Source organism: Maylandia zebra, linkage group LG2 (genome assembly GCF_041146795.1).
Source record: "Maylandia zebra isolate NMK-2024a linkage group LG2, Mzebra_GT3a, whole genome shotgun sequence".
NCBI lineage: Eukaryota > Metazoa > Chordata > Actinopteri > Cichliformes > Cichlidae > Maylandia > Maylandia zebra.
The window spans coordinates 39,989,567-40,014,646 of record NC_135168.1 but is presented as its reverse complement, the minus strand read 5'-3'; the positions used below and the strand labels follow the sequence as shown (position 1 = coordinate 40,014,646).

General features: G+C 40.2%; 3 protein-coding genes across 6 annotated transcripts; 1 reads left to right on the top strand and 2 right to left on the bottom strand.

The window, feature by feature from the left end:
- The first annotated feature begins 368 nt into the window (after positions 1 to 368).
- Positions 369 to 12,926, top strand: si:ch211-203d1.3 (protein phosphatase Slingshot homolog). Of its 2 annotated transcripts, XM_024804793.2 has the most exons (17): positions 369 to 529; positions 1,879 to 2,036; positions 3,428 to 3,465; positions 3,576 to 3,762; positions 5,576 to 5,691; positions 5,828 to 5,896; positions 6,739 to 6,804; positions 6,955 to 7,137; positions 7,470 to 7,563; positions 7,682 to 7,810; positions 8,039 to 8,085; positions 8,229 to 8,375; positions 9,730 to 9,930; positions 10,017 to 10,239; positions 10,342 to 10,428; positions 10,521 to 10,616; positions 11,579 to 12,926. In XM_024804793.2, the coding sequence occupies exons 2-17, from the start codon at positions 1,989 to 1,991 to the stop codon at positions 11,723 to 11,725; spliced, it is 1,878 nt and encodes a 625-aa protein (XP_024660561.2). In that variant the 5' UTR covers positions 369 to 529; positions 1,879 to 1,988; the 3' UTR covers positions 11,726 to 12,926. The 2 variants fall into 2 exon arrangements, with proteins under 2 accessions (XP_024660561.2, XP_076729609.1); XM_076873494.1 differs by lacking the exons at positions 369 to 529; positions 1,879 to 2,036 and adding an exon at positions 2,077 to 2,744.
- Positions 12,927 to 13,011: 85 nt separating this feature from the next.
- mrpl18 (mitochondrial ribosomal protein L18) lies at positions 13,012 to 15,653 on the bottom strand. Its single transcript, XM_004545399.5, has 4 exons — positions 15,389 to 15,653; positions 15,142 to 15,310; positions 13,418 to 13,652; positions 13,012 to 13,310 (listed from the first exon to the last, which is right to left on the bottom strand). Exons 1-4 carry the CDS (start codon positions 15,474 to 15,476, stop codon positions 13,233 to 13,235), a joined length of 570 nt encoding a protein of 189 aa, XP_004545456.1. The 5' UTR covers positions 15,477 to 15,653; the 3' UTR covers positions 13,012 to 13,232.
- Positions 15,654 to 16,565: 912 nt separating this feature from the next.
- Positions 16,566 to 24,794, bottom strand: tcirg1b (T cell immune regulator 1, ATPase H+ transporting V0 subunit a3b). Of its 3 annotated transcripts, none has more exons than XM_076873532.1 (21): positions 24,437 to 24,794; positions 23,292 to 23,410; positions 23,058 to 23,136; positions 22,826 to 22,968; positions 22,615 to 22,713; positions 22,470 to 22,528; positions 22,268 to 22,394; positions 22,084 to 22,166; positions 21,893 to 21,986; positions 21,522 to 21,734; positions 21,272 to 21,422; positions 21,027 to 21,166; positions 20,175 to 20,332; positions 19,893 to 19,983; positions 19,672 to 19,790; positions 19,316 to 19,529; positions 18,721 to 18,831; positions 18,548 to 18,640; positions 18,327 to 18,447; positions 17,935 to 18,106; positions 16,566 to 17,401 (listed from the first exon to the last, which is right to left on the bottom strand). In XM_076873532.1, the coding sequence occupies exons 2-21, from the start codon at positions 23,406 to 23,408 to the stop codon at positions 17,308 to 17,310; spliced, it is 2,478 nt and encodes an 825-aa protein (XP_076729647.1). In that variant the 5' UTR covers positions 23,409 to 23,410; positions 24,437 to 24,794; the 3' UTR covers positions 16,566 to 17,307. The 3 variants fall into 3 exon arrangements, with proteins under 3 accessions (XP_076729647.1, XP_004545453.3, XP_004545454.3); XM_004545396.5 differs by having other exon boundaries at positions 24,421 to 24,793; XM_004545397.5 differs by having other exon boundaries at positions 22,618 to 22,713; positions 24,421 to 24,792.
- Positions 24,795 to 25,080: the final 286 nt, after the last annotated feature.

Below are 25,080 nucleotides of genomic sequence, written 5' to 3'. Positions count from 1 at the left end.
AAAACGTATATCCACTGTATATCTAAAATGATTTCTCCCTGTTAGCAACATGTCCATACCAACACATGCAGTTTGTTGGGACTCACCCTATAAGCTCAATGCTACCCCCTACAGTGAAATGCACTTACCGCGTGCAAACCGTTTGACTTAATATTTCCTCTTTTGCTGCTTCATATTTATTTGATTCTGCAGCAGCACAGCAAAAGCAAAACGTGCAAAATCTTTCAGCCTACTGCTCCAGAGACTCGTGGACTAGACATGAACTAGACGCATAATTTTCTTCACGCGCCTGAACAATTTGCTTGCGTAAGACGTCACCGTCTCCTCCTGCTCCGCGCGACGCTGCTCTTCGCTCGCTGGTTTAAAAAAAAAAAAAAAAACTCTCCAGAGGAGTAGCCTCTGCGCTCTGTAAATGGTCAAGTCCTCACCCTCAGAAAGCAACAGAGGGCGGAATAAGGAGCTCTCGGTACGGAAGGAAAACAAGCAGGCTCCGAAGCAGGAAATTAGAGTGAGGACCCAGCTTGGAGAGGTAAGAAAAAGCCCTTCTTGAGGCTTTAGAGGTTATCTGTTGAATGCCAAGACTGGCTGTAAGAGGCTACATATTACTGCTAGCTTGTTTGTGATCACTGCAAAAGGAGCTACTCTTTGCGTCGAGCCCGTCTGTCAGTATTACAACCATGTAGTTACGATAACTCACTCGATAACAGCTCCAGGAAAGAAATAACTTTATTGTCCGCATGCACCGAGCTGAAGCCGTATCGCATATTTGCTGTCATATTACGAAGGCGTTACCGCGGTGTTCATGTGTCAATAATAGAGCCAAGGTAGCGGCAAGAGGCTCTCTCTCTCTCTCTCTCTTTTTTTCTAGTAGTTTAACTTCAATATGCTTTTAACTTCAACACCATTTACGCTGAACGCGTCTGAACCTGCAAACCACGGAGAACCAGCAGTTATCTAAATTTCTGTTTAATCTTTATTGGCCGATATATTTTTTTTTTTTACCCCAGCCACATCCTTATATAGACTGCATGTTTCAGCACAAAACTAACGAGCATGACGCTCAGTTATCGGTTTATCTGTTTTAATATAATGCCATTTGCAGTGTTGTTTTTGTGGCTGCTTCTAATCGTGTTCGTGTTGTTATGTACACAATAGGGGGTTTTGCAGCGCTAAAGTCATGCCGTTTGATTTCTGTGGGAGGAATGGTGGTAATTGATCCATTGTTATTAAAAGTTACAATCTATAAAATATGACGTTTTTTTATATATAGAATAATTAGATGAGCATGCTGTTTTTAGATATTGCTGAAAGTTCTTGGTACTTTAAGTCAATTATGGTAAGATGTTGCAAATATAGCCATGGTTTGCCATTAGTGGTGTAATCCGTACAGAAATATGACAGCACGTGGATGCTCGTGGATGCTCTACATATATATATATATATATATATATATATATATATATATATATATATATATATATATATATATATATATATATACACACACATATATATATATACACACACACACATATATATATATATATATATATACACACACATATATATATATATATATATACACACACATATATATATATATATATATACACACACATATATATATATATATATACACACACACACATATATATATATACACATACATATATATATATATATATATATATATATATATACACATATATATATATATATATATATGGATATTGTATTTCCTCATATTGCACAACTACGCTTTACCTGGATTTGTGAAAATGGTTCAGCAGCAATTTTTCCTGACTTCCTAAAACCACACTGATACCAAGCTTATTTATTGAACGAAACTGCATTCCAAACATCCATGTTTCATTTCAGAAAATAATACTAGTACTGACCCCACCCACGGCACAGTTTTGGCTGAGGAACCAGCAGAGCCTGTCTAGGTCTGCAAGAAACAGCAGGTTAAGTGCAGACGGACCTGCACAATGGCTCTGTTGACCCTGCATAGGATCCCATCCATTTCCACCACGCCAGTGAGTTCAGTTATCTCCCCGTTTTGCTGTACACAAACATTTTGCATCGTGTCAGCAGATATTATGTTGTTTACTTTTCTTTTATAAAGAATGATTCAGAACGTTGACTACAAGCCATTCATGCCAGCCCCTGAAAAGGTCTGCGTGAACTGCAGCCGCTCCTGAATGTGTCCCTTTGTGGATATCATCACTACATTTGCCTGAATGATAACAAGGCAGATTTGTTTTTCACTTGTAGACAGGGATGCGATCGCACTGATAGGCTTACATGGTAGAAATACCACAGATATAACTCTTGTTAAAGCATTGTCAGATAGTGATTAAATCACTTGCATATAAAGGCCCACTGCATCAATACTCTATCATCTGCTTCTGTCACTCACATCTCCTCTTCTCTCATTCTCCTGCTGTATCATAAATTTTTTTTTTCAGCATTATGTCAAAGGCCTGGCTTTCCCCTCTGGTCTCTATCATTGCAAATTAAACCATAAATAACTTTACTGTGCTTCCAAGTCTCATTTTTTGCATATTTATGTCACAGAATCTAAACGCTCTGCTATCTTAACTTGTGTTTTCTCCTTTTTTTTTTTTTTCCTTCTTCAAACCCTCATCGTTCCGCTCCTGGCTCCTGCCCACTTCTCCTCTTCTGTTTCTTTTTTTTCTTTCTCTTTTTCTTGACTCTGTCTGGACTTGTCAGTTGCGTAACAGGTAATGTTACTGTCTCAAGTTTCTTTCTCTGTAAACCCTTGTTACTACTGCTACTTCTCTTGTTTCTTTCCCCCCCTTCCCTCTTTACGCATTGCATTTCTCTTTCATTTACTGTTATTTTTTTTCTGTTATTTCATTGTTTACCTACTTAATGTTACTCCACCTCCCCTATGCCACTTAGCTCTTTGTGTCTGTCTCTTCACTGCTGCACCTTATCTGTATTGTACCACATTTCACCCGAGGAACTTTTTTCTCCCCACTGTTCTGTGGCCAAATTTTAGACAGGAAAGACATCACACTCAAACATGTACATACATGTGTACATACAGTGCTTCTAGTGTTTCCAGGATATTTGTTGGCTTCTTTCAGGACCGTTGTCTTTATTAAGTTGGAATGAATTAATTCTGAGAGCATTAGAAACACTGTGTAACAGGTTTTTCATTTTAAGTAGCATTTGAATCTCCAGCATCTTCTCTGACCCTCTTTTGGGAGCTAGATATTTTCACTTTATTGTAGTTGCCAACAGCCTGCCTAACAAAATCATTACAGGCTTTGTAAATGTAATTATAGGTAAATCAAAGTTAACGTGGTGAACTGCACACATACAAACCAACCAGACTTTTTTTTTTGTTCATGATTCCTGATGATGAAGATTTATTTTTTAAATGTATTTATTTTCTAAGGATGAAGGCCTCCAAAGAAGAGGAAGACTTCAGAAAAGGTAGCTGTAACCCACATGACATTTAAATAGTTCTAAACTGCATACCTAGGAAAGACAATAACCAGTTACTTGATGGCTGCAGCAGTAACCTCCTCTCTGTAACTCTGTAGAGAGAGCTTTGCCCTCGTTAAAGGGGCAGTCCTCCTGCTGGAAGATGGCAAGAGCGGGAGCCTTCATCAGGAGATGTCTCGCACCCCGACTTCTCCTGTCAAGCAAAGCAGCGGCGCACCAGACATGCGCCACACACATCTCCGTGCAATGATTGAACACCTCAGACCAGAAGATACAGTGAAGCTGGTGAGGACTCGTGTCTTTACAGATCATATCAGCAAAATCAGAAAAATGTCACACTGAAACAATTTATTTTTGTCTTTGATCAACAAGTAAACTTATACGATTGTATCACTGGCAAAGGCCGTAACTCCAAAATGTTGAGTTTTGGTAAATATTATGGCTTATGATGTTAAGACAACCTAAAGGTGAGTGTTGTTGCACATATTGATTTTTTCAAAGGGTAGGTGACTAAAGGGAAAATTTCAGTGACTCACTACAAGTCACAAACCTTTAGAGACAGTGAGTTACCAGCTTTTTGGTCCTCAGTATCACTAGCATCAAGCTAACTTGCGTAAATATTATTCTTGTAATATTTCTATAGTATGGTATAGGAAGATTTGTGGCTATGTACAGAGCTATTATTTGGTGTTAATGACAGCATTCACAAAGAAAGGCACAATACTCCCATTTAATTTTCTGTATAGTAGCCAAAAAACTACCTGCCTTAATCTCAAACTGGCTTAATAAGGCATCACACAGACTTTGTACTATGAAATTAGCAGCACATAAAGCTCCTCCTGGATAAGATCCCGAAAATATCCAGTCACCAGTGCATGTGTGAAACTGCCTGGTAGGAAGCATCAGTAAAATATCACGTGTGATGGGTGGGCAATTTAATCTTGAAAGTATATCGCAATATTCCAAGCAAATTTGCGACAAGAACATTGTTGAGGATGTATGGAGAAAAATACGGAACAACATTTTATTGATGCTTGCAGGCAGCTGGAGTTTTAAGAGTAATTAAATGAAAGGCATTTTCAAACTTTGTTTTCCAATGAGCTACTGTCTTTCCAAATTTGAATTGTGAAACAATGTACCAGCAGCAGCATTATAACACAGAATAGGGGCAAAGTCAGGTAGTGTTTGTCCTAAAAAATCTTTTAGTTAAAGTATAAGATAATTGTTTTATTCTTTGGGTTAATAACAGCTGAAGTAACTTAACCTTGCAACTCTTCAGGGGGAGCATGATATTGTCACATAAGAAAACTAAAAAATGTTTTCCATTTGGGTTGTTGTCTCTTGGGTTGAGCTTTTCAGCAAGTTGCTTATAGCCCTCCTTTTCCATTTGGATTGGTATCATCGCTTTGACCAAACAATATATATTAGTAATTTCCATCCACTGTTTCTGCTTCCTGTCATATGAAGCTTGCTTCAGCATTGTTGATGTAAGACATTTGTTTACTTTTGTGTTGCACATCACTAGCTGCTTCACTTTTATAGCCAGGTTGCATTTTTGCCCTAAAGTGGTGAAAAACTTTTGTTCTGTCCACCTTCAGTGGGAACAATTTACTTGCATATTTTGCCAGGGACACGTGGCTCTTGCCCTCAGACGTGCTTGTCTTATTCTTGCTCTAGGGAATGTAAATGCATGGTGTTGCTATAGCAATGAAATGGTGATATGATATTTTTATGTCACATCAAAATTTCATTCAATTCAATTTTATTTATAAAGCACCAAGTCACAAACTGTACTTGTAGCTTTTCTCGTTTCAGCTTGTTTCAGCAAAACTATAGGTAGAGGCCTTTAACCAGACAGGAGCCAGCCATGATCTCTGTAAAGACAACATTTACTTCCCTGATTTGAGTTTTCCTTTAAGGCCAAAGAAAATAAACTACGCAGGATATTTTACACCACTTGCAAATACCCAACCTTATTTGGCAACTTTAGACTTAAAAAGAAAACCATGATTATTTTTTTTTTTCTGCATGTAAAACACAGTGCTCACAAGTTGTGTGTTTCCCTGTCATCCCTCCCTCTGTGTATCTTTTCATGCAGGCGGTGCAGTTAGATTCTGTTAGCTCAGTAAGAGTCAGGTATCTGATCGTGGTTTCCACACTGGCCAACAAACATGAGAGCATCCTGCTGGGCATGGATTTCCCCAACTCAGACAGGTGTGTGTAACCAAGACGAAGGTGTACAGTTGCACAAGATACGATTTCTGTTCTGTTAATAATTCCTGGTTAAGGTTTAACAAGTACAATTTCCTCCTTTGTCTTGTGTGTATGTGTCCTCCCCTTCTGTTTCTAGTGATCATTGCACCATCGGTCTGGTACTGCCAATATGGAGCAATACACAAGTTTATCTGGACGGAGATGGGTAAGAAGCATGTTTTTAAAGAAGGATTAAGGATTATATTCAGTGTGAAAGCAAGCGTGAGGAAGTGATTGGTAGGCTGCTGCACAGACGGTGCAGCCTGATTTCTGGGATTTTGGCCAGAGATAATATGAATGAGTAATGTCCTTATTTTTGGAGTTGAATCATTCTCTGTGAACTACAACAGCTCCTGTCACTCAGTCACATCATTGCATAAGCATGGAGGTCATGTGTTTTTAATAATGAAATGAAAGTAAAGTATGGTTAGTTTCTTTATGCGACTGTGTATTGAAAGGTTAGTGAGTTTAGCTGATTTAAAGTCTTAATAAATTTATTCTTTGACTGCATTGTAGTGCGTGAAGAACATCAAATGTCCATTCCAGCACATTTAGTGTGTCTTCAAATAGCCGGCTATGTCTTGATTAAAACAGTTTGGGCTGCTGATGCTCAAAAAAGGATAGAAGAGCTGATCTCTCAGTAAACTGAGAGGTGTCGGGTTTAAAAACAGTTGGGCTAACATGATGGAGTGCTTAATCTGCTGTGTTTTAAATGCGCGTGCATGCTTTAGTGTCATCCAAGTGTGTTTGCCATGTCACACCAGTATGTTCCCCCTCATCAGGCTGGATCACACCTCCAACTGTGCTAATCAATCACTGTCCTCGCGTTTTCATTCCACAAGAACAAGAACTAATTCTAATCACACTGAATTATTTCTCTCTTGTGTGTCAGACTGTGATGTAGTACAATGATGCTTCTTAACACTGTTACTGTCTTATTTCTCGTTCTTCTCTTTCTCGTCGTCAGGCTTAATAATGAGCGTTCACATTTCTGTGTGTTTCCTGTAGTGGCTTTAGCGTGAGCTCAGCAAAAGAGACCAGAATCTTTAAACCGGTTTCCATGCAGACCATGTGGTGAGTGATGCTTATATCCCCACTGTGGCAGCGTCCAGCTGCTCACTTTGCATATCAATAGCTTTCATTTGCTCTAAATTTCAAGATAAGTCGTTAATACACATAGTGATGTTCTGTTTGCTTTTCCTCTCCCCTCTCTCCTCTTGTAAGGTCAGTGCTGCAGGTGTTGCATGGCTGCTGTGAGCGTGCAATCAAGGCAGCTTTGATCCCAGGCTCTGGGCTGGAATGGGCTCGGCACTACCACCGGCACATCGAGTCCGATCGCAACTGCCTCAATGAGTGGGAGGTCATGAATGACCTGGAGTCGATCCGTAAGGACAGCGATGGACAGAGGTATGCTTTTATTTGTAGTAGCCAAGGGAGTTGATGTGATAGAAAAAAATAATGTACGTTAAGATAATTTACTAAAGTATCATTTTAAGTTATTGGTCCCGGAGTTGGAAAATTCACAATCCACCACACGTAAACGTTGTGTGCTTAAAATCCCATGTTTTAAAAAAGGAACAGCTGTAGCATCAAGTGGAAAATACCTCAAAAATACTAATTAAACATGGCACTTTCAATGCTTAATGTTGCTATTAATGTAGTAATAATGAGAAACTGTTCTTATTGCTTGTGCCTCCCTGCCAGTTGGTACTAAAATTTCCCTTTTGTTCTCTGGGAAGTTCGGCAGAGAGAGTTTCCAGTGAGATCCTGATCAAAGAACACCTGAGAGACATCATGAGGACTGAAGACCTGGACAACCTCACATCCAAAATGGTGAGAAGTGTGGGAAGCTAGAGACAGGAAGTTGGTTTTAGAAAAAAAAAAAAGTCAAATTATTAGAGCATAACTGAGGTGAAAAAATGTGACAAAATGCATTCATTCTCTGCTGTAGGTGCACGCTACCCTGGAGACCAGGATAGGCTTTGACATGAGACCCTACAAGGAGTACATCGACAATGAGATCCTGGTCACCATGGCTCAGATGGACAAGCCCTCTAAAATATTTGACTATCTATACCTGGTGAGTCATTGTTAAAGGTCAGATAGAGTTAAAAGACATATTATGTACAGCCACTTTTGTTTGGTCAAAAAAATTGACATGGCTTTTAGTGCCAGGATGTTGTCATGTGACTGTAACTTCCCCTTTCAGATCTGTGTTGACAGCGATAGGGAAGATGGCTCTGTCAGCCCTTTCCTTTTCATCTTCTCTGACCGTTCTTTAACCTTTTTTGTTTTTATTTGGTTTCAGGGCTCCGAGTGGAACGCAGCTAACTTTGAGGAGCTGCAGAAAAACAAGTTAGTAGTTGAACCTGTAACACTTTCTGCAGCTCTGTGTGTTGTGGTCTGTCTCTGTATCCCATTAACTCACTATAAGGGTAATATTTAACTATGCACTATGTTTTGCTCTGGCTCTGAGTGTGTCTCTGCACGTTTTTCAGCGTGGGCTACATTCTGAATGTGACGAGGGAGATTGACAACTTTTTCCCAGAGTCCTTCAATTACATGAACATCAGAGTGTACGATGTGGAAGCCACAGACTTGCTGTCCCATTGGCCAGCTACATTTAACTTCATCAACACTGCAAGGTACCAGAGGCTTTTTAAATCGAGACTTGTAAAAAGGGTTGTAATTGTTCCAGTGGGACAGAAGCTCGGTTAGGGGCTGAAATGTGTGAATCTAAATATCCATAGAGGTCTGTCTATGACATACTGTAAATAAGAGGGAGACAGGTGGAAAGGTGAAGAAGAAAGGAGTGGAGATAATAAAGGTAGATGATTTAAATGCACAAGAGAGTGCAGACAGGGTTTCGTGGGTGGGGATGAGTGTCAGGGGTTATTTGTGAAGAAGGATAGCAGCAAGAGTGAAGGGGAAGGTTTGCAAGATGGTTGTGAGACCTGACAGTGACAGTGACAAAAAGACAGAAGGCTGAGGTGGAGGTGGCAGAGCTGAAGATGCTCTGGGTACACTATGTTCCCATGGTCTGCAACAAGACTGTACAAGTCTTCACAGTCTGACATGTTATAAATTCAGAAATGTTCTTCTGCATACCTTAGTTTTAACAACTTATTATTTGAATTACTGTTGTCTTTCTGTCAGCTCTAAGCAATCCCCTCTGACACTGACAAAGCATTTTTATCCAGAGAACCACTGCTCAGCTGATATTTTGTCTTTCCAGACCATTCTCTGTAAATCCCAGAGATGCTTGTGTGGTGAAATCACCATTCTTCCATCCATCTTGCATTATCGAGGAGTTGGAACGGTGTACTTAATATAGTGGCCAGTGAGCGTAAAATATAAAATGTTAGAGAGATTTAGCAGCACTGGCGCACTATATGCGTTACTTTAATCCTTTATAGACGAAGTGCTTCCCCCTGTTTCCAGTCTTTATGATGAGCTATGCTTGCTTCATGCAGCTTCATATTTAATGGATACTGCTGAGAGTGTTGTCGGTCTCTGTGCCCACTTTTAACAGAAAATGAAAGGCTACGTTTCCTCAAATATTGAATTCCATCAAGATTGGAATAACCACCAATTTCGCAGTTCACACTGTGACTCGGCTTCCCATTTCAAGTCTAATCTGTGTGAATGATGTCTACAAACGACGACTGAGTTGTGAAACATCATGACAGGCAGTATTCACACAATGAAAATAGAAAAATACTGCTTCTGTGTTTTCAGTTTACAGTTTGGAGTCTTGAAACAAAACCTGTGAGAGAAGGCCAAGCTACCCTACAATTAAAGCTGCAAATCTTAAATTTGTTCAGCTCCTCAGCCAGTTTTAAAGCTGCCACATGTTCACAAACCAGAAGCGTTTTACTGCCGAGCATTATTTTGCATGTGTGTATACATCCCAGCAGTTCTCCCTTCACGACTTAATATTTGTTAAGTAAAATCCAAAATCACGGTGTGAGTTTACGTCTTCATCTTTGTGTATTACAGGAAGAGTGGTCAGGCGGTGTTGGTTCACTGCAAGATGGGCGTGTCCCGCTCTGCGTCTACAGTGATTGCCTACGCTATGAAGCAGCAGCACTGGACACTGGATGTGGCACTGACCTACGTCAGGGATCGCCGGTCCATCATCAAGCCCAATGAGGGCTTCATGAAGCAGCTCCAGACCTACAGCGGCATCCTCAGTGCAAGGTTAGGCCTAGTGCTCTTTTTTTCCTGTTCTCTGTAGTTTGGGAGCTCAGTTGAGGAATGTGCTCTGTGTGCATTTATCATTCCAGCCAGCAGCGCCATAGTGCTCTCTGGAAGCGAAAGTCGAGAGACCAAAGACAAAAATCAGTTCGAAACGAGGAAAGAGGGGAGGAAGAAAAGACAGCCGAAAGTGAAGAAGAAGAAGAAGAAGATGAGGAGGAGGAAGAAGATGATGAGGACGATGACGGACTTGATGAGGATGATGGCGTAGATATTCCAGATGAAAAAAATGACTCAGGGGAAGACTGTGAGGTAATCAGATCCTGAGCAATCTATCACTTTTTAAAATCCGGATTTGTTTATTTTTTTACCTTTACAGCTTTAACTCCTTTATATCTTATCAACCTCATCTAGGTGTTTGAACAGCCTGCCCCAAAGTCTGACACTATCCAAGACCCTGTGCAGACAGGCCCTGTGATTACTGTAAATGAACCAGAAAAGGTGAGCAGACTGCCTGACCTACATTTGTCCTCATATGTTCACGCAGAGTGCATCAAAGGCTACTCATCTTTTTACTTCTCTTTAATCTCCAGGTCATGCCGAGTGTTAATCGTAGTGGCAGAATGAACCTCTACTCATTAATGCAGTCCATCAGTGAGATGGATGATGTGGATAAAGGATATGATCAGGTAAAAGAAGCAGAGTGCTGGTCTCTCTAGCCTCCTCTTTGTAGTTAAGCTGACAGTTTGGAAATGGCTAATTTAGATTGAGGACATGTAGCGAAGCCTGTTGTTTGAAATAGCTCATGAATAAGGTTTTAACTATATGAGTCATGGTTCTTACCTCTCAGCTGTAAAAGGCTGATGGAGCATTGTCGTCACCGCAAGAATGAAGTGATGTAGGATTTTTTTATATTGTCATTACTACTAGGAGACTGAGGGGTAGCACTGGAGGCCGTTTTTATAGCAACTTTTTCTTCTTGTGATTATGTTAATATTTCTACAGACATACATATTGGAAAAAACACCCAAACTAGGTTTCATTTTTAATCAAAATCTTTAGTTTGACTCTATATAAGGACCTGTAAGGCCTTCCATCCCCCCTTTTTCACACCTTGTGTCCTGCCAGTAACTATACTACCAAAATAGTAGCTGATTTAGTCTTCTGTGTGAATCTTTCTAGAGATTATGATGTAATCCACTTCAGGGGTCAACATTATTTTTGGCGGCATTTATGGTTGTGTTGCTTTAGGTGCTAATCATCTCACAGTTACAGTTAAAAATATTTATCTGTCAAGTTTTTGTCTACTTTGTACATTTCCTTACATCAGTTCCAATAGTTTTGACATTTGTGAGTCCTTTCGTTGTTATTCCTTATCTTGAAGCGAGGACTGTTATGCCATCTCTGATAAATTAAAAAACTGTTGTGAATAAGTAGCCAGAAATAGAAGGTATTGACGGTACTGAAGCAGGATAATCACAGTAGTCGCCGGCTACAACGTGTAGTTAGATTTCGACCGAGGTTTACATCAGGTAGTCACATAGCGTTCAGAGGCATTTGGGGTTGCGATGTATCTGTGGAGTAGATTTCTTGCTGAAGAATTAATCCCAATGTTATAACTTTGTACTTTCCTACTTTGTTCTTTTCAAAGATGCCTGGCAGTCCGAGGCGGTCACCAGGACAGCGGAGGCGTAGCTATGGGCGCCGGTGTCTCACTCACCAGAAAGCATGTGTGGATGTTTCACCTGAACCATCCAGCCGGCCGGGCGCGGGCCAAAGCAAGCCGCAAAGTGATTAAAAAGATGAACAAGCAGGGAGGTACAAGAGGAACTATAAACGAGGCACAGAGGAGAAAAGAAGGAACGTGTGCTCTGGGAACATGCCAAGGTTTTTATACAATGATCCTAAAGTCTTAATTTATATTTTGCAGGTCTTGGATTGCATATGTCACCTCATAAAAGCTATAGTAGATAGTTGATTTTTATAAGGGCCATGCTGCAGTATTGCTGTACCAGTGAAAGCCAGGATATCTGAAATCATTGTGCATTATTGTATTATTATGTTTTATGTTTATGAAGGTATCCAAACATATATGAACCAGCATGTCCCTGCCGAGCTCCCTCAGTCCCTCTTCCGTTTTTTTAAGCTCTCCTTTCAACACTTCAGACGTATCTATGCAATAACTGTTTTAATTTCCTTATACGAGGCTGTATCCTGCCAGCCCAAAGCAGAAAGTGTTCATTTCCTCCTTCTCACAACACATACCGTGTGCAGATATGGAGGATTTCACTGTATCTAAGCTGTGCATTATGGATTATGTCATGGCTAGTTTTATGGCATACGCCAGTTTGCCAAACTGTATTCCTCTGTGCCGGTGTGCCAATATATTTAAAGGAAATGTCGGTTTGCTAGGAACCTTTCCCACCCATTTTATTTTCATCCATTATATTTTGGCTCCAGGGCTACATGAGTGCCTTCAACCTGAGAATGAAAAGTGATTCTGTAATGATGTTTTTAATGTTTTAGCTTAAGTACAAGGTGGTGGTAATATATTGCATTTCTCTTGTACCATTTGCCACTTTTTTGTCATCATAAATGTGACTTTACAAGTTTGTGCACAATTACAGTATATATAGTCACATAATTGCTGATGGCCTGGGTGCATGTTTTGTGTTTTATACCAGCCTGTGAGAAGACACTGTTCAGGGTTTGAGTTTGTATTTATATGGACTTTGAATGGATCAACTTAAATTATTCCATGTTCTGTTTTCACTAGATGCTGATGAGGACATTTCTTATTTTATGCTGGTATTACTTTTTATCCAGTGAACCCAAGCTAAAAAGAAAGAAAGCATTTAACCTGCATGCTCACTATTAGGGAAAAAAAAGAGGAAAAAAGAAAACATGCACTTTATAATCCCAACACACTGTTCCCACCGCCTGAGCCAACTTCACACTGTACTATGATTAAAATGATCAGTGATTGGTTTTTATTGTCATCCATTTCCTTATTGTAACAGACTCTCTGCTGCCTGCACCTCACTCTTGTTTACATGCACCTGAGTAAAAAATAAATTATTGTACTCCAAACAAGAACCTTTATTTTTTGATTAAATAATAAACCAGAGGAGACTGATTTAATATAAAAGAGACATGGCACAGGGACAAGCCTTCTTTTGATTCCTATTTTTTACTGTAGCAGTTGTAATCTTAATATCAGCACAGTAATAGTTAACAAAAGAGAGGGGTAATGGGGATAAAGAGCAGATTTATACAGAACAGCTGATTTGACTGATGAATTAAAGTCAGGTCCCAATGTATTTCCTTCTGGGTTCACTTAGAATTATTCCTCCTGCTTTCATTGCAGCTCTGAAAGACTGAACCTGCAAAACAGAAAAGCCAGAGAGAGAGAGAGACGTGAAGCAAATGGCTACCTAAGTGAAGGAAAATGACAGTAACTTTATTTCCAGTCCCTGCTGCATGTACTCACAGAATCTGAGCGGTATGTCCAGGGAATCACCCTATACACCATCCTGGTGATGCCAGCCTGCTGGCAGCGATGCGCCAGCACCTCGCCCACAGCCTGACAGGCTGCCACGCAGTTTGTAGAAGCCAGCTCCTTCTTCACAGCCCACTCTTTGGTCGAACAAGAAAGCACCGGAATAGGGGAGCAGCTGGAAAACACTTGGGCTGTCACATGGTGTTGGCTACGGGAGAACATCAACCTGAAACAATGACAGGCATGAGAGGAAATTAAATAGAGATAATTGTTCTTTATGCATGAATATGCTATGTTTCATATCAACCTGACTGATTACATTACGTTTTTGTCCTTTCATACTGACAGTTCTGAACCCAATGGGGTAGAACAAATACAGAATATTCGTATAATCTAGAATAATAGTAGTGAATATAAAAACAATTATCTTTGTTTCCCAATTTTAGTTATACAACTTAACATTAATTTAAGAAAATAATTAATAAATTTAGATAAATAGATACTTGTTTGTAGGCTGTAAGCTGTGATCCAATGTGGGGTTGATGCACATGACTGTTGTCTCCATTTCTCTTTGAATTTTGTTACCAACAACTGCTACACTTTTAAACATATCTTTCTGTTCATTTTGTGTCTTTGACTGTTTCTTTAGATCAATGCATGTGCGCCACCACGTCTCAAGAACAATGACTGTGTCACTGCTTGTTACAAAGTCATAATCCTTCATAGACTGAAGTCATTTTAAATGTGTAATTTAGTTTGATAAGGTAACTGGTTACATTACTAATTACACTGATATAGTTATTGTATAACCTTCTAACAATGTGTTACCTCATAACATTTGGTACTATAAAGTTAGAAAGTAATTCACAAGTCCTCACTAACAATAGTTGTTAAATTACAGTAAGCTGTATCACGACTATGCTTATTTCATCACAACTAGATTTATTTCTGGAATACTAAAATATGAATGAAATTTAAAAACTGCCATTTGAAGAAAAAAACAAAAATACAACAGCTAATGTGACATTACAGCTCTTATAATGCAATCATGTTGGGGGGTCTGTCTATGGTGTCCCACAAGGTTCTGTATTGGGGCCTTTATATCTGCTCTCTCTTCTGAACATTTATGAACATTTCTTATCACTGCTATGCAGACGAAGTTCAGTTATAGGTCGTCTTTTAAGGCCCAAGAATTTTATAATCTACAGATCCTGAATATATGCTTAGGCTATTAAAAGATGGATGGCTGACAACTTTCTCCTACTTAATAATGAAGAAAAACCTGAAGTCCTTGTTTGTGCCCCTGACAGATTGGTCCCCTTCTGATATTTGCTAAATCTTGTATCAGGAACCTTGGGGTAACTTTGCTTTCACTTCTCATGCTCATGTCAAATTTCTGGTTTGATACTGATCTTTTTTAACGTTTGGTTCACTCTTTTTCTTTTTTAACACTCTGGTATTTTATTGTGATTTTAGATAAACAAGAGACACCCTAGCAGTGCTACTCGGTCAGTATAACGTTACTCTGATTTTGGACTTCAAAGTAAAAGCCCTTTACAATTTCATATATGAGCAATATTCGTCTGAATCCAGAATTCCGTTATAGAGAAACCACCTGTTTCCACAGACTAATTTCACTTTAAATCAACAGGATGCACCCTCACAGTGGTACTCAGATTCTGGATTTCACAGTAAGAACTTAAACCTTTACAGACCTGTGGTAGAACTCCCGGTGTGGCCAGGTTGTCTTCCAGCCCCGATCCTTCACAGCCAGAGCCATCTGCTCCAGGTTGCGGGGATTTCTGTTTACAAAGGTCGGGTTCACGGCTTCATTTTCATCCGCGGAGGGCTCTGGCTGAGAAGCTGCTTGACTCAGACACCGAGCTGTGTGACAATTAGAGTCTGGTCAGCTTTCATGACTGCAGATAGAAAGTTTAAGGCTTTCTAGCTTTACTTGCTTACCCGTCTGGTTTGAAAGCAGGGCTGGCCGACAGTGTTGAATTTGACCTAAGAGCAGCCGCACACTGCGACTAACTTGGCTCAGAGCCATGTCCTCCCGAGCAGTGCTCCCCTCACAAATAAAAAGTACAATCAATTTGTTAACATCCGGTAAGACGCCAAAAACAAGCAAACAAACTATTCAAGAAAAATCCACCGTTACATGAGGAGTCCCATCTTTGACATTCCGATAATATCCGGTTCACTCTGTGCTACTTAGGAAACAGCACAGATAGAAACCGAACACGCGCTTAAGGTTCCGTTTACACTAACTCCGGAACTTAAAACGGTGGGAAACGCCAACAACTTTTTAATTCTACTAAAACTATCAGGCAACAAGAGTAACCAGTGATCTGAAGATTCTTCCCTGCAAAAGAAGTTATTACTATTATTTAATGTCAGACTCCTTTTGTGTAGGAGTTGTTGTTACATTGTTGTATTTACATCTTTTACACTAATGAGCAAACGTCTCGAGCCACCCCTCATTTCCTTATACTGTATGTTACTTGGAAAATGGGAAATTAGTACAGTGATTTATTGAAACGCGAAAACATACATAGAAATACAGTAAATTAGACAAAAACAAGAGTTTTTACAATTCTTATGAGCTTGAAAGTCAAAATTTGGAATGACTCTGAACTCTATGAACTCTTTTAGTCAAGCTTTTTTTGTCATTTATTTAAGTCGTCTTCACAAATAGTTTCCAGACATCTTGAAGGACAAACAAAGCTCTCATTTGGATGTTGCTGAGTTCTCTGTCAAGATGATCCCACACTACTTCAGTAATGTTGAGGTCAAGCCATGGCTGATAGTTGTCCTATTGTGTTTTGGATCATTGTTATGCTGCTACAGACTGAGAATCACCTTGTTGGTACAAAAAATAAAATGTATACTTAGTGTGATGTTGGATAGAATCAAAGAAATGGAAAAAAAAAAATCGTTTTTTTTTTTTTTTGTCACAGGCTGTTAAGAAAAAACGACCTAAAGACAAAAAATGTTCCTCAGAAGCCAAATATGAAACAATAACAGTTGGCTCCTCTAGACTTCTGCACAGTACTTTCATCTGTGGTAACTTCTCAAAACAGTACTGTGGCATATAAATGGTATCACTCGGCTGGCAACAGATACTTCAAGTGCTTCATTTAATAAAACTCAACATTTAATTTATTTTCTGCTGAAAACTCTTCAATTTTACAGTGTAAACAGGGAGGGGAAAATTCATTCCATTGCAAGGTTTTGTACAAAGTGGTGGTTTAACAATAGAAGACACCATCTGTCCATAACACATAATGTATAAACAAACAGTCCTAGTAAGGCACCCGAGAAAAATGTATTTATCAATAAATACTTGGTGTGGTGTTGTTGGAAGACATGACAATGTGGGAAAATCTTTGGCTCATAAAAATCATCCAAGTCATTATCTGAAGAATTCTAAAGAACTTGCACTTTAATACTTCAGGTCAAAACTTAAACTTTCCCTTAAACTGCAAAACAAATCCATTCACTAGTGTACTTTCCCTTTTCAAAATTGATGCTTATTATAAATGTTGAGAGAGTGAAAAGCACATGATTACCAACAATTTCTCATGCTACTGATAGAGTAATTAGAAAGCAGTACATTACACTTTGAAAAATAATTAGCATGGGGATACAAAATATATGTTTCATATATGATATGATATAGTGGTAAATTAACGTATAGGGAATCATTCTACTGATGCAAAAATAAGAGTACATCATTCATCGATCATTGTGCAAGTTAACTAAACCCTTTCATAGCAAAAGGGAACCAAAGGTCGAGTACCGTTGTTAAGACAGGGTCGTTCTGATTCATAGACACATAAATTAACTTTGCTAGCAACCCTGAATAACCCGTTGGCTGATCATATAGGGTTTGAGACATTTATTATAGATGTGAAGGAGAAAGGGGTGAGTTTGTAACCATCTCCACTGTAGAACTTGTTCTGAAACTCCACCCTGTGAAAGAGACGGGCATAAGTCAATCTCCAGCAACAAACAGAAACCTCAGAGCAAGTACCATACTCTTATTCTACAGTGGACTTTTTTTTGGTAATAGTCTGACTTGTTGTTCCTAAAGGTTAAGTCAATCTTTTCTCCAGCACCACCATCCTGAGAAAACTACAGCATTAATGCTACATACTGTAGGTGGTGTCTCCTACAGTCAAATTCCACTTTGCATGCAGGGTTATTGCCAGAGGCAGCTGTAAAGTCTGTTTAGCACAGTCATTGCCTTCACTACATCTGTCACACGACAGACAGCAAATAGAGTGCAATGTTTACACCAGCATGTAACAAAAACATGTGACCATGGATTGCTGGCTTAAACAATGCACAGACACATAAAACCTGACACACACTCCGAAATAAAAAATAAATTAAAAAGTGGTTCAGGATTTTACCCAGTCCAATCATACAGCCTATTTCTTTTAAAAATCTTAGTTAAGCAAAGCTATTTTCCCCCTTCGTCTCAACCCTTCTGTCATTCTCACCAGTGCAGACGGAGCGCGTGCAAGAAAGCTGAGAGCCCCTCCATGACCAGAAGGATGCAGACTGTCAGCACAGCGAAGAAGGCGAAAATCACAAAGAGGACTACAGCTCCCACGTAACCTTGCCACGTCAGCGCCTTACGCATGACCATCTCCCACAGCACCTCTGACAGCTCTGTGGAGACACAAGTGAATCACTGTTAGAGAATCACAGCTGGCTGGAAAACAACAACATGAGTGTGTATAACTAGAGAAATAAAATGGATTAAAAAAAAAAAGAAAGAAAAGAAGAACAGTATGAGTAAGTTTCCTTTAAAAGAGGAAGTCTCGTGTGTGTGTGTGCATCATGTGAGTATGAAGATAAGCATTGTGTTTGTATGTGCAGTGCCACTGACGTGCGTGTGCCAGGCTGAGAGCCCAGAGTCGGAGGTAAGAGGCTGTGTTGGAGATGCAGCCCAAGCAGTACTCGATGGTGTGGATGGCCTGATGCATGAACACATCCGCAACATCAAACTCCTACAGAAAGCACAACAACAAAAAAAACAAAAACAAAAGGAGTTCACCAGACCGTATTAAAACAGGTAAACTAATTTAGTTACTCTAGCTTCACCCTCACCTCTTCTACTAGCGGCCTTCCTTCTACTTCCCCCTGATGAACATTGATCGAGCCTTCGTCAGACACCAGTGGACGCCTGTCTTCATCCAGATGCTGCAGAGAATTAAAGATCAGTCAGAAAAGTAAATGCAGCTACATAAAAGGAATTAAAATCCAACCAAACGCAGACTCACGACTCGACGTTGTCTTCTCTTGAACATAATGTATTCAAACGTGGGCTTCCCAAGGAGGAGGAATGGCACAGAACACAGAGCCAGTATCACCAGGACCTTCTGCACTATAGCCTACACAGAGTTACAGAGAAGAGGTTAACCTCGTTTGACCGTTAATTTATTCAGTTCAGGGCTTGCATGTATTTATCTACTTAATGAATGCAGCATTTTTGTCATTCAAAAAACAAAACGGACACACAACTACATCACTGTTGCTTGATAATGCAGTTAAAGTGCTGATTACTATATTTGGAAAGTCCCTTATTGTGTTCATGTGCTTGTAATAGATGTGGCATCTGGGGTTTGACCTGCCAAAGCAGTGCTGCATTTACATGCTAGACTTTCACAAAATAAAAACCACAAACAACCACTGAAAGATGTAAATATGGTAACAACATACATAAAGACTATCATTCAGTTTATAATAAGATTTCATGATAACTACTGCTCAGTGTGACCAACTAACACACACGTTTCGGGAAGTGGGAAGCTAAGAAAATGAATAAAGCAAACCCGATATGTTCCTATTAGTGAAGCTCACAAACGACGCACACACCTGTCCATGATAAAGCGGAGGGTTGTCAGGGTTTTCCGTAAACAGGAACATGTCTATGAAGTGGATCAGTATGCTGGGAGCACTTTTGGACTGAGAAGGAGCGTAAGCAACCCACTTATAGACCACCATGAACACCAGGTAGCCAAACAGAAACAGCAGAAAGAAAAGCTCTGGGATCAGCACAAAAATCAAACTGCTGAACTTGCGAAAGTGCCTGTAGAAAAAGAAAAAAACAACAACCAGGGAGAAACAAGGATAAGAACATGAGGATGTGAAGGTAACACAGAGCTAATCTGAAACACACAAAACACATGTGCAAGCGAAACACATGCAACCAAAGGGTAAAGATTATTTACCAGTAGTTGAAGAATGACAAGCAGACTCCAAAAGTCATGTGAATAATGCCGATGATGACTGACATCTTCATTTTGTAAGAGTTTAGGAATGTTAGTTTGTTGTTGGACATCCCCCAGACCTGACGACAACAGAGAGAATAACTGGAGTTACAATCGAGACATATATATACACATATTTATGTCCATATTTGATTGGAGGACAATGAATATGATGGGCACACCGGGTCAATGCCAAATGGATAGGGGCTTGTGAAAACGCCGGGCACAACAGGATCCATGGATAAGTACTGGCTCCCTGCCAGCACCGATGAACTGAAAGAGACCCCACGAAGGTAAAAAAGTGTGTTGAAAATGGAGTAAACAGAAAATAAATATTACTTATTATATTATTGTTTATGATTTATTTGACCTGTATTTTGTGTGTACTAAAAACTCAATAAACACATTGTTGGGAAAAAAAAAAAAAAAAAAAAAGCAGGGTGAATACACGAAAATGTTCTTACTTCCATATGTTTTTTTCAAACATTGGGCCGACGTGCCAGGCCGAGCTGAAGGTGGCGAGGCCTTTGCTGAAGCACTCGTTGTAAATGGCTCCCGTGTAGATGGAGAACAGTCCCATCAGCAGAATCAAATACCTTCCACCGAACATCATCCTCCAGATCTGACACACAAAGTGGTCAAGGACATGTTTTAGCACATTAGAATTATTTGACTTTTTGTTTTTTACATTTAAACATAAATGGGAAGCTGTGTGACAAAAAACAGAATGCAATGATTTAGTCCCAAATATTTTGCGTCATCTTGTTGCCATGTTTTGTTTTGTTTTCCTTAAAAATGGTACATGCTTTCAGTTTAAACGGTTAACATGTTTTATATGTCCTACTGTGAATCAAATATAGGTTTATGAGAATTGCAAATGAATGCGTTTTGTTATTATTTAGGTTCTATGACGTTTTTGGAATTGAGGTCACAGAAACCACTGCTACTTTTGCTCTCATTTTTCTCTTCGGTGATTTTCATGTTGGTTCAACTTGTAATGCCACTAAAAGAATGAAGCCAGAGGCATGTTTGTGCATGCAAATTTCAAACCACATGCAAAATTTACAAGGTACTGGCGGATTCCTTGGCTCACGCAGATTATGAAAGCATTCTGGAATTTCAGTACACTTTTTGGGGCATCCGTTAAACAGGAAGTGAGTTCATTTGGTTATTAGTGTGGTGACAAGCAGGTCCTGTGGAACAGAGGAACAATCTAAATGTGGTCTGTTGTTTTACTGATGCTGCTTGGTCTGAAATTAAGTTGCCTTTAAGTTAGACATTTTGTTAAATACAGAGTGTCTCCTCTCCTAAGTTACCTCATTGTTGTTGTTTCTAAGTTTGGGATCCTTTTCCTCGAGGACCATCCAGAGAGCAGTCAGAGTCATCAGTAAACCATGGCCCACGTCCCCAAACATCACCGCAAACAGGAAGGGGAATGTAATTATGGTGAACAATGCTGCAGGAGCATTGAGAGACGAGATTTAGCCAAAGACAAATACCTGAAAGACTTCACTTTGAACACATTTCATGAAGAAATTATTTATGTCATCTAATGACGCACCTGGATTGACTTCACGGTAGGCTGCCACTCCGTAGGCATCTACAATGTTCTGGAAACCTGTTGTGAAGGAGTTGAGGGGAAACAGAGTAGGTCGAGGTGTAGAGCAAGGCAAGCGGTTGTAGAAAGAGTCAACCCCACTACCGCTTTTCCTCTGAGGTCAGAGAACAGGGTGGGATAAAAACAGGAAATTAGGCGATTTGCTCATCTGTGCTTTTTACAGCTCTATGTTTCTGCTCATCTGTTGTCTCACCCCTCCCTCTCTCAGCGCACTCTGCAGTTCAGGCAGCTTGGCGGTGGGACACCAGGCCTCAGCGATCAGGCATTTGTCAGTGACAGAGGGGCTGCAGAGATTCAGTACCGACTGGATCGCCTTGCATTTCTGGACGCGCACCTTCCACTGGGGCAGAACGGCCACCGCCTTCATCAGCAGCTGCTGCAAGAAGCTTTCTGTCTGTGACAACACCTGAAGTCGCAGAAGGAAACACAAAAAGAGGCATGATGAATGTTCTAGAAGCACTGTAATATAATATCCTCTGTAGAAACTATAAAACCAGAGATTACAGTCTTTTAATTATTTTGATGTGAATATGTAGTATCAAAAACCAAAAGAAAATCACTCACTGATTTGATATCTTCAATTCTACCTTGAAGTCCCTGGAGAACCTCCTCTCTCTCAGCAGAGCTCTCGGGGTATGCAAATGTCTCAGTGCGGAAGCTGCGAGGAGGGAAAATCCAAAGAAATTCAAGTTCAAAACACAGCAAGGTGCAGTTTCAGAATCTCAAAAATAAAAGAAAGAAGAAAAAATCCCCACCAATCGCAGATCTTCTTGACTTTCTGTCCAATCTGATCTCCCCAGAAGGAAATGAGGAACACGGTCCATTGCACCATTTCCCCCTGCAAATGGAGAAAGAGCAAACTGCTGTGGTAAAACACCTGGAATGAAACTCACAGCAGAAACTCTCTGCGATCCCCTCTCCTTTTCCCCGAGCTCTTACAGTGTCAGGGTGCTGAAGTCGATCCTCCATTTCTCTAAAATCCACAATAATGTAACCGCGACACGCCCGCCATAACAGTCGCTCGAACGAGGGCACCTTCCAGGGGTGGACCACTCCTGCCACAAAACTGAGGGAGAGGAAAACTGTTATATAGAGAGGAAAAAGACAACATTTTACTCTTTAACATTTAATTGAGACCTACCTGAGTCGGACATCTTGGCGGTTATCAAACAGACCTTGGCTCTCCACTGCAGGTGGCACCTGTGAGAATAAGACAGAGAACATTCTTTTTTAGTTTTCCTCATGACAACAATTACAGAAAATGGAGCAGAAATGGAGTTTTTCACCACGTGTGACGCCGTGAGAGAGTGAGTTCTGGTCAGGACTCCTTGATACTGGGAGAGCTGCGTCAGCTGAGCCCTAAGGCTATCTCTGTTCCTGGATACCTAGTAGGAAACATACACGATATTTCATTAATCCCAAAAATTGTTCTGTCTCTCGTGGTGCACTAAGCAAAAAACCGAAGACTAACTCCTCAGGCTCTATTTTGGCACTCACCTCCTTGAGTTCCCTGGCGAGCCTCTCGCTCTCCTCCTCTATGGTGATGAGCTCACGGGGCTGAGGGGCAGAAGGTGTCGGACACGGAGGAGGGAGTGGACCCTTTAAGGATGGCGAGCGATTTATCTCCTGCTCCAAGAAGTCTGGAGGGTGGAAAAGGTGGATGATGAATCATGGAAAATAAAGAAGATGAATGGAAATGTAAAGGGGAGCATTATGAGTCAGTACTCACGGAAAGTCTTCTCGAGATCCTCGCATCGTCTGACCTCGCTGACAAATTTCCTCTGAAAGGAGTTCACGTTGGGGTTTAACTGAAAGCGGAGAGCAGAGAATAAGGTTACTGAGCGAGTCTACATGACCTTCACCAAAACCCATGACACAGTCTGTTGCAGGTTAACAATTGCACTGGACTCCATGAACTGCACCAAGAAGAAGAAGAACGGAATAAAGGGTTTAATAGACTCACGTCTCTGAACTCAACCAGGCCCAGCTCTCCCAGCTCGCTGACACAATTATAGGCCGAGCCGGACTGAAGAAAGAGCTGCACCAGGCACACCTCCTCGCTGCGAAATATGGAGCCCATGTCTGTACAACACCAAAGAAACAACTTTACACACACACCGTCCTCTGGATACAGCTGAGTGAAAGTACTGCACCATATAAAGAGGAATATGAATTTAAAAAAAAAAAAAAAAAAGACAGACAATGGTGTTAACAGATGGCATCTACTTTCAGTTAGAGCAATAAAAACTACTCAGTGCAGAAGTATCTAAGTGGAAACTTAAGAAAGAGGAAGCATCAGGTCCTCCTGACCAGATGATCAGGTGGGGTTTCCATTGTTGCATGTACATGTGTCTGCCAAAATTAGCACAGGGACTCTTTTTTAGTTAAATAAATTAATCAAAGATGTACATATATATTAAAAAGCATTACTATATTTTAGAAGGGCCCAATAAGGTGCATTATTACTGCTTTCCCCTAGCTACATACAAAGCTGTTTTGTACAAGCGCTCTACAGTAAACCCCCCCTTTATGAAGGTTACAGTGTTTGATCCTTTTTTTTAAAAAAGCTTATAGCGCTGGATCATTTTTCAAAGCATTGCTCGCACTATAGTCAGACTAACCTCATTCATTTGGAGGAATGAGCGGTGAATTGGAACAGTTTCTTCATAAACTGAGCGTTAAGAGTGTCATGAGGGTGAGAAACCGACCACTAAGAATATATACAAAATTACTTATATCATAAAATAGATGTTACATGAAAGGAGCATGGCTTCAGTTTATAAATGTAAAAAGATCCATGCTGTTAAGGAAAAAGCATTTGACTTCGGGTCTTCTTCGATCTATCGACTATTGTCTCTGCTTTTCAGCTTTTGTTGCCTGGGGCAAAGTTTCGTTTTCTCTATCATCGCTAGCACACAACTCCAGTGAAGGAAAAGCCGAAACACTGAAGCGTTTAAAAAATATTTAACCCATTAATATCAGCCACATTAAAGAAAAGTAACAGAGGGGTTTGGTTTAGTCTCGGCGACAACTATAGGAGATAAACCCGCTTGATAAAAACACAGATTTGAGCTGAATGTCGGAAACCTCACCTGTCTGGCTCTTTACCTCCGCTGCAGTTCGACCTGGTGTCTGTCAGGCAGTCTGGTACCCAGCGGGACGGACTGACCCGGGACTGCTAACCTGGACAAAGCAGACGCGTCTGCGAGACTTGGGGTAGAAGTTCTCTGGCTCCGCACTTCCTGTTTGTGAGAGTCACGTTACTGCAGGAGGCACGTGATAGTTACCATTTGAATCTCGCTCCACCGCGAGAGGTCGAGATTTTAGGATCTTTAATGGCGGTAACGAGTCCAATAAGTGGATGTTTTTCTTTGTTCTTTTTTATTAGAATTTTAGTCTGACAGGAAGTCAGAAGCTTATTATTAATAATTCACGGTTTGATATTAGAGTTAAGCTCATCTGGAGAAGCTGGTTTGGCCGTGTACAGTCATCTGGAAACCGCAGTCACGTGCGTTTGATAAACCCAGACCTGCCCTGTTTTTTTCCTCTCCTAACTTTATTAAATACATACAAACCGAGGTCAGTACCATAATTTGTAGCATGTGATGTCTCCAAAAGATACATGCTAACGTTAGGGACACTATTCAAAGTAAAAGTCAACCATACATTTAAAGTGATTTTTAATTCAGTTCTGTTACATTTAAAGAAACTGAAAAATAGTTCCTTTCTTAGTAGTTTCATTATTATGCAGC

What these genes read in the sequence shown, in the direction of transcription:
- si:ch211-203d1.3 (XM_024804793.2), top strand. Translation starts at nt 1,989, where the DNA reads ATGGCTCTGTTGACCCTGCATAGGATCCCATCCATTTCCACCACGCCA. An exon ending in GATTTCCCCAACTCAGACAG is followed by an intron (nt 5,692 to 5,827) that starts GTGTGTGTAACC and finishes TTCTGTTTCTAG; the next exon opens with TGATCATTGCACCATCGGTC. An exon ending in ACTCAGGGGAAGACTGTGAG is followed by an intron (nt 10,240 to 10,341) that starts GTAATCAGATCC and finishes AACCTCATCTAG; the next exon opens with GTGTTTGAACAGCCTGCCCC.
- mrpl18 (XM_004545399.5), bottom strand. Translation starts at nt 15,476, where the DNA reads ATGGCTCTGAGCCAAGTTAGTCGCAGTGTGCGGCTGCTCTTAGGTCAA. An exon ending in CACCGGGAGTTCTACCACAG is followed by an intron (nt 13,653 to 15,141) that starts GTCTGTAAAGGT and finishes TCATTGTTTCAG; the next exon opens with GTTGATGTTCTCCCGTAGCC. An exon ending in GGACATACCGCTCAGATTCT is followed by an intron (nt 13,311 to 13,417) that starts GTGAGTACATGC and finishes TCTGTTTTGCAG; the next exon opens with GTTCAGTCTTTCAGAGCTGC.
- tcirg1b (XM_076873532.1), bottom strand. Translation starts at nt 23,408, where the DNA reads ATGGGCTCCATATTTCGCAGCGAGGAGGTGTGCCTGGTGCAGCTCTTT. An exon ending in CTCTCACGGCGTCACACGTG is followed by an intron (nt 22,529 to 22,614) that starts GTGAAAAACTCC and finishes TTATTCTCACAG; the next exon opens with GTGCCACCTGCAGTGGAGAG. An exon ending in GAAGGCCGCTAGTAGAAGAG is followed by an intron (nt 18,448 to 18,547) that starts GTGAGGGTGAAG and finishes TGCTTTCTGTAG; the next exon opens with GAGTTTGATGTTGCGGATGT.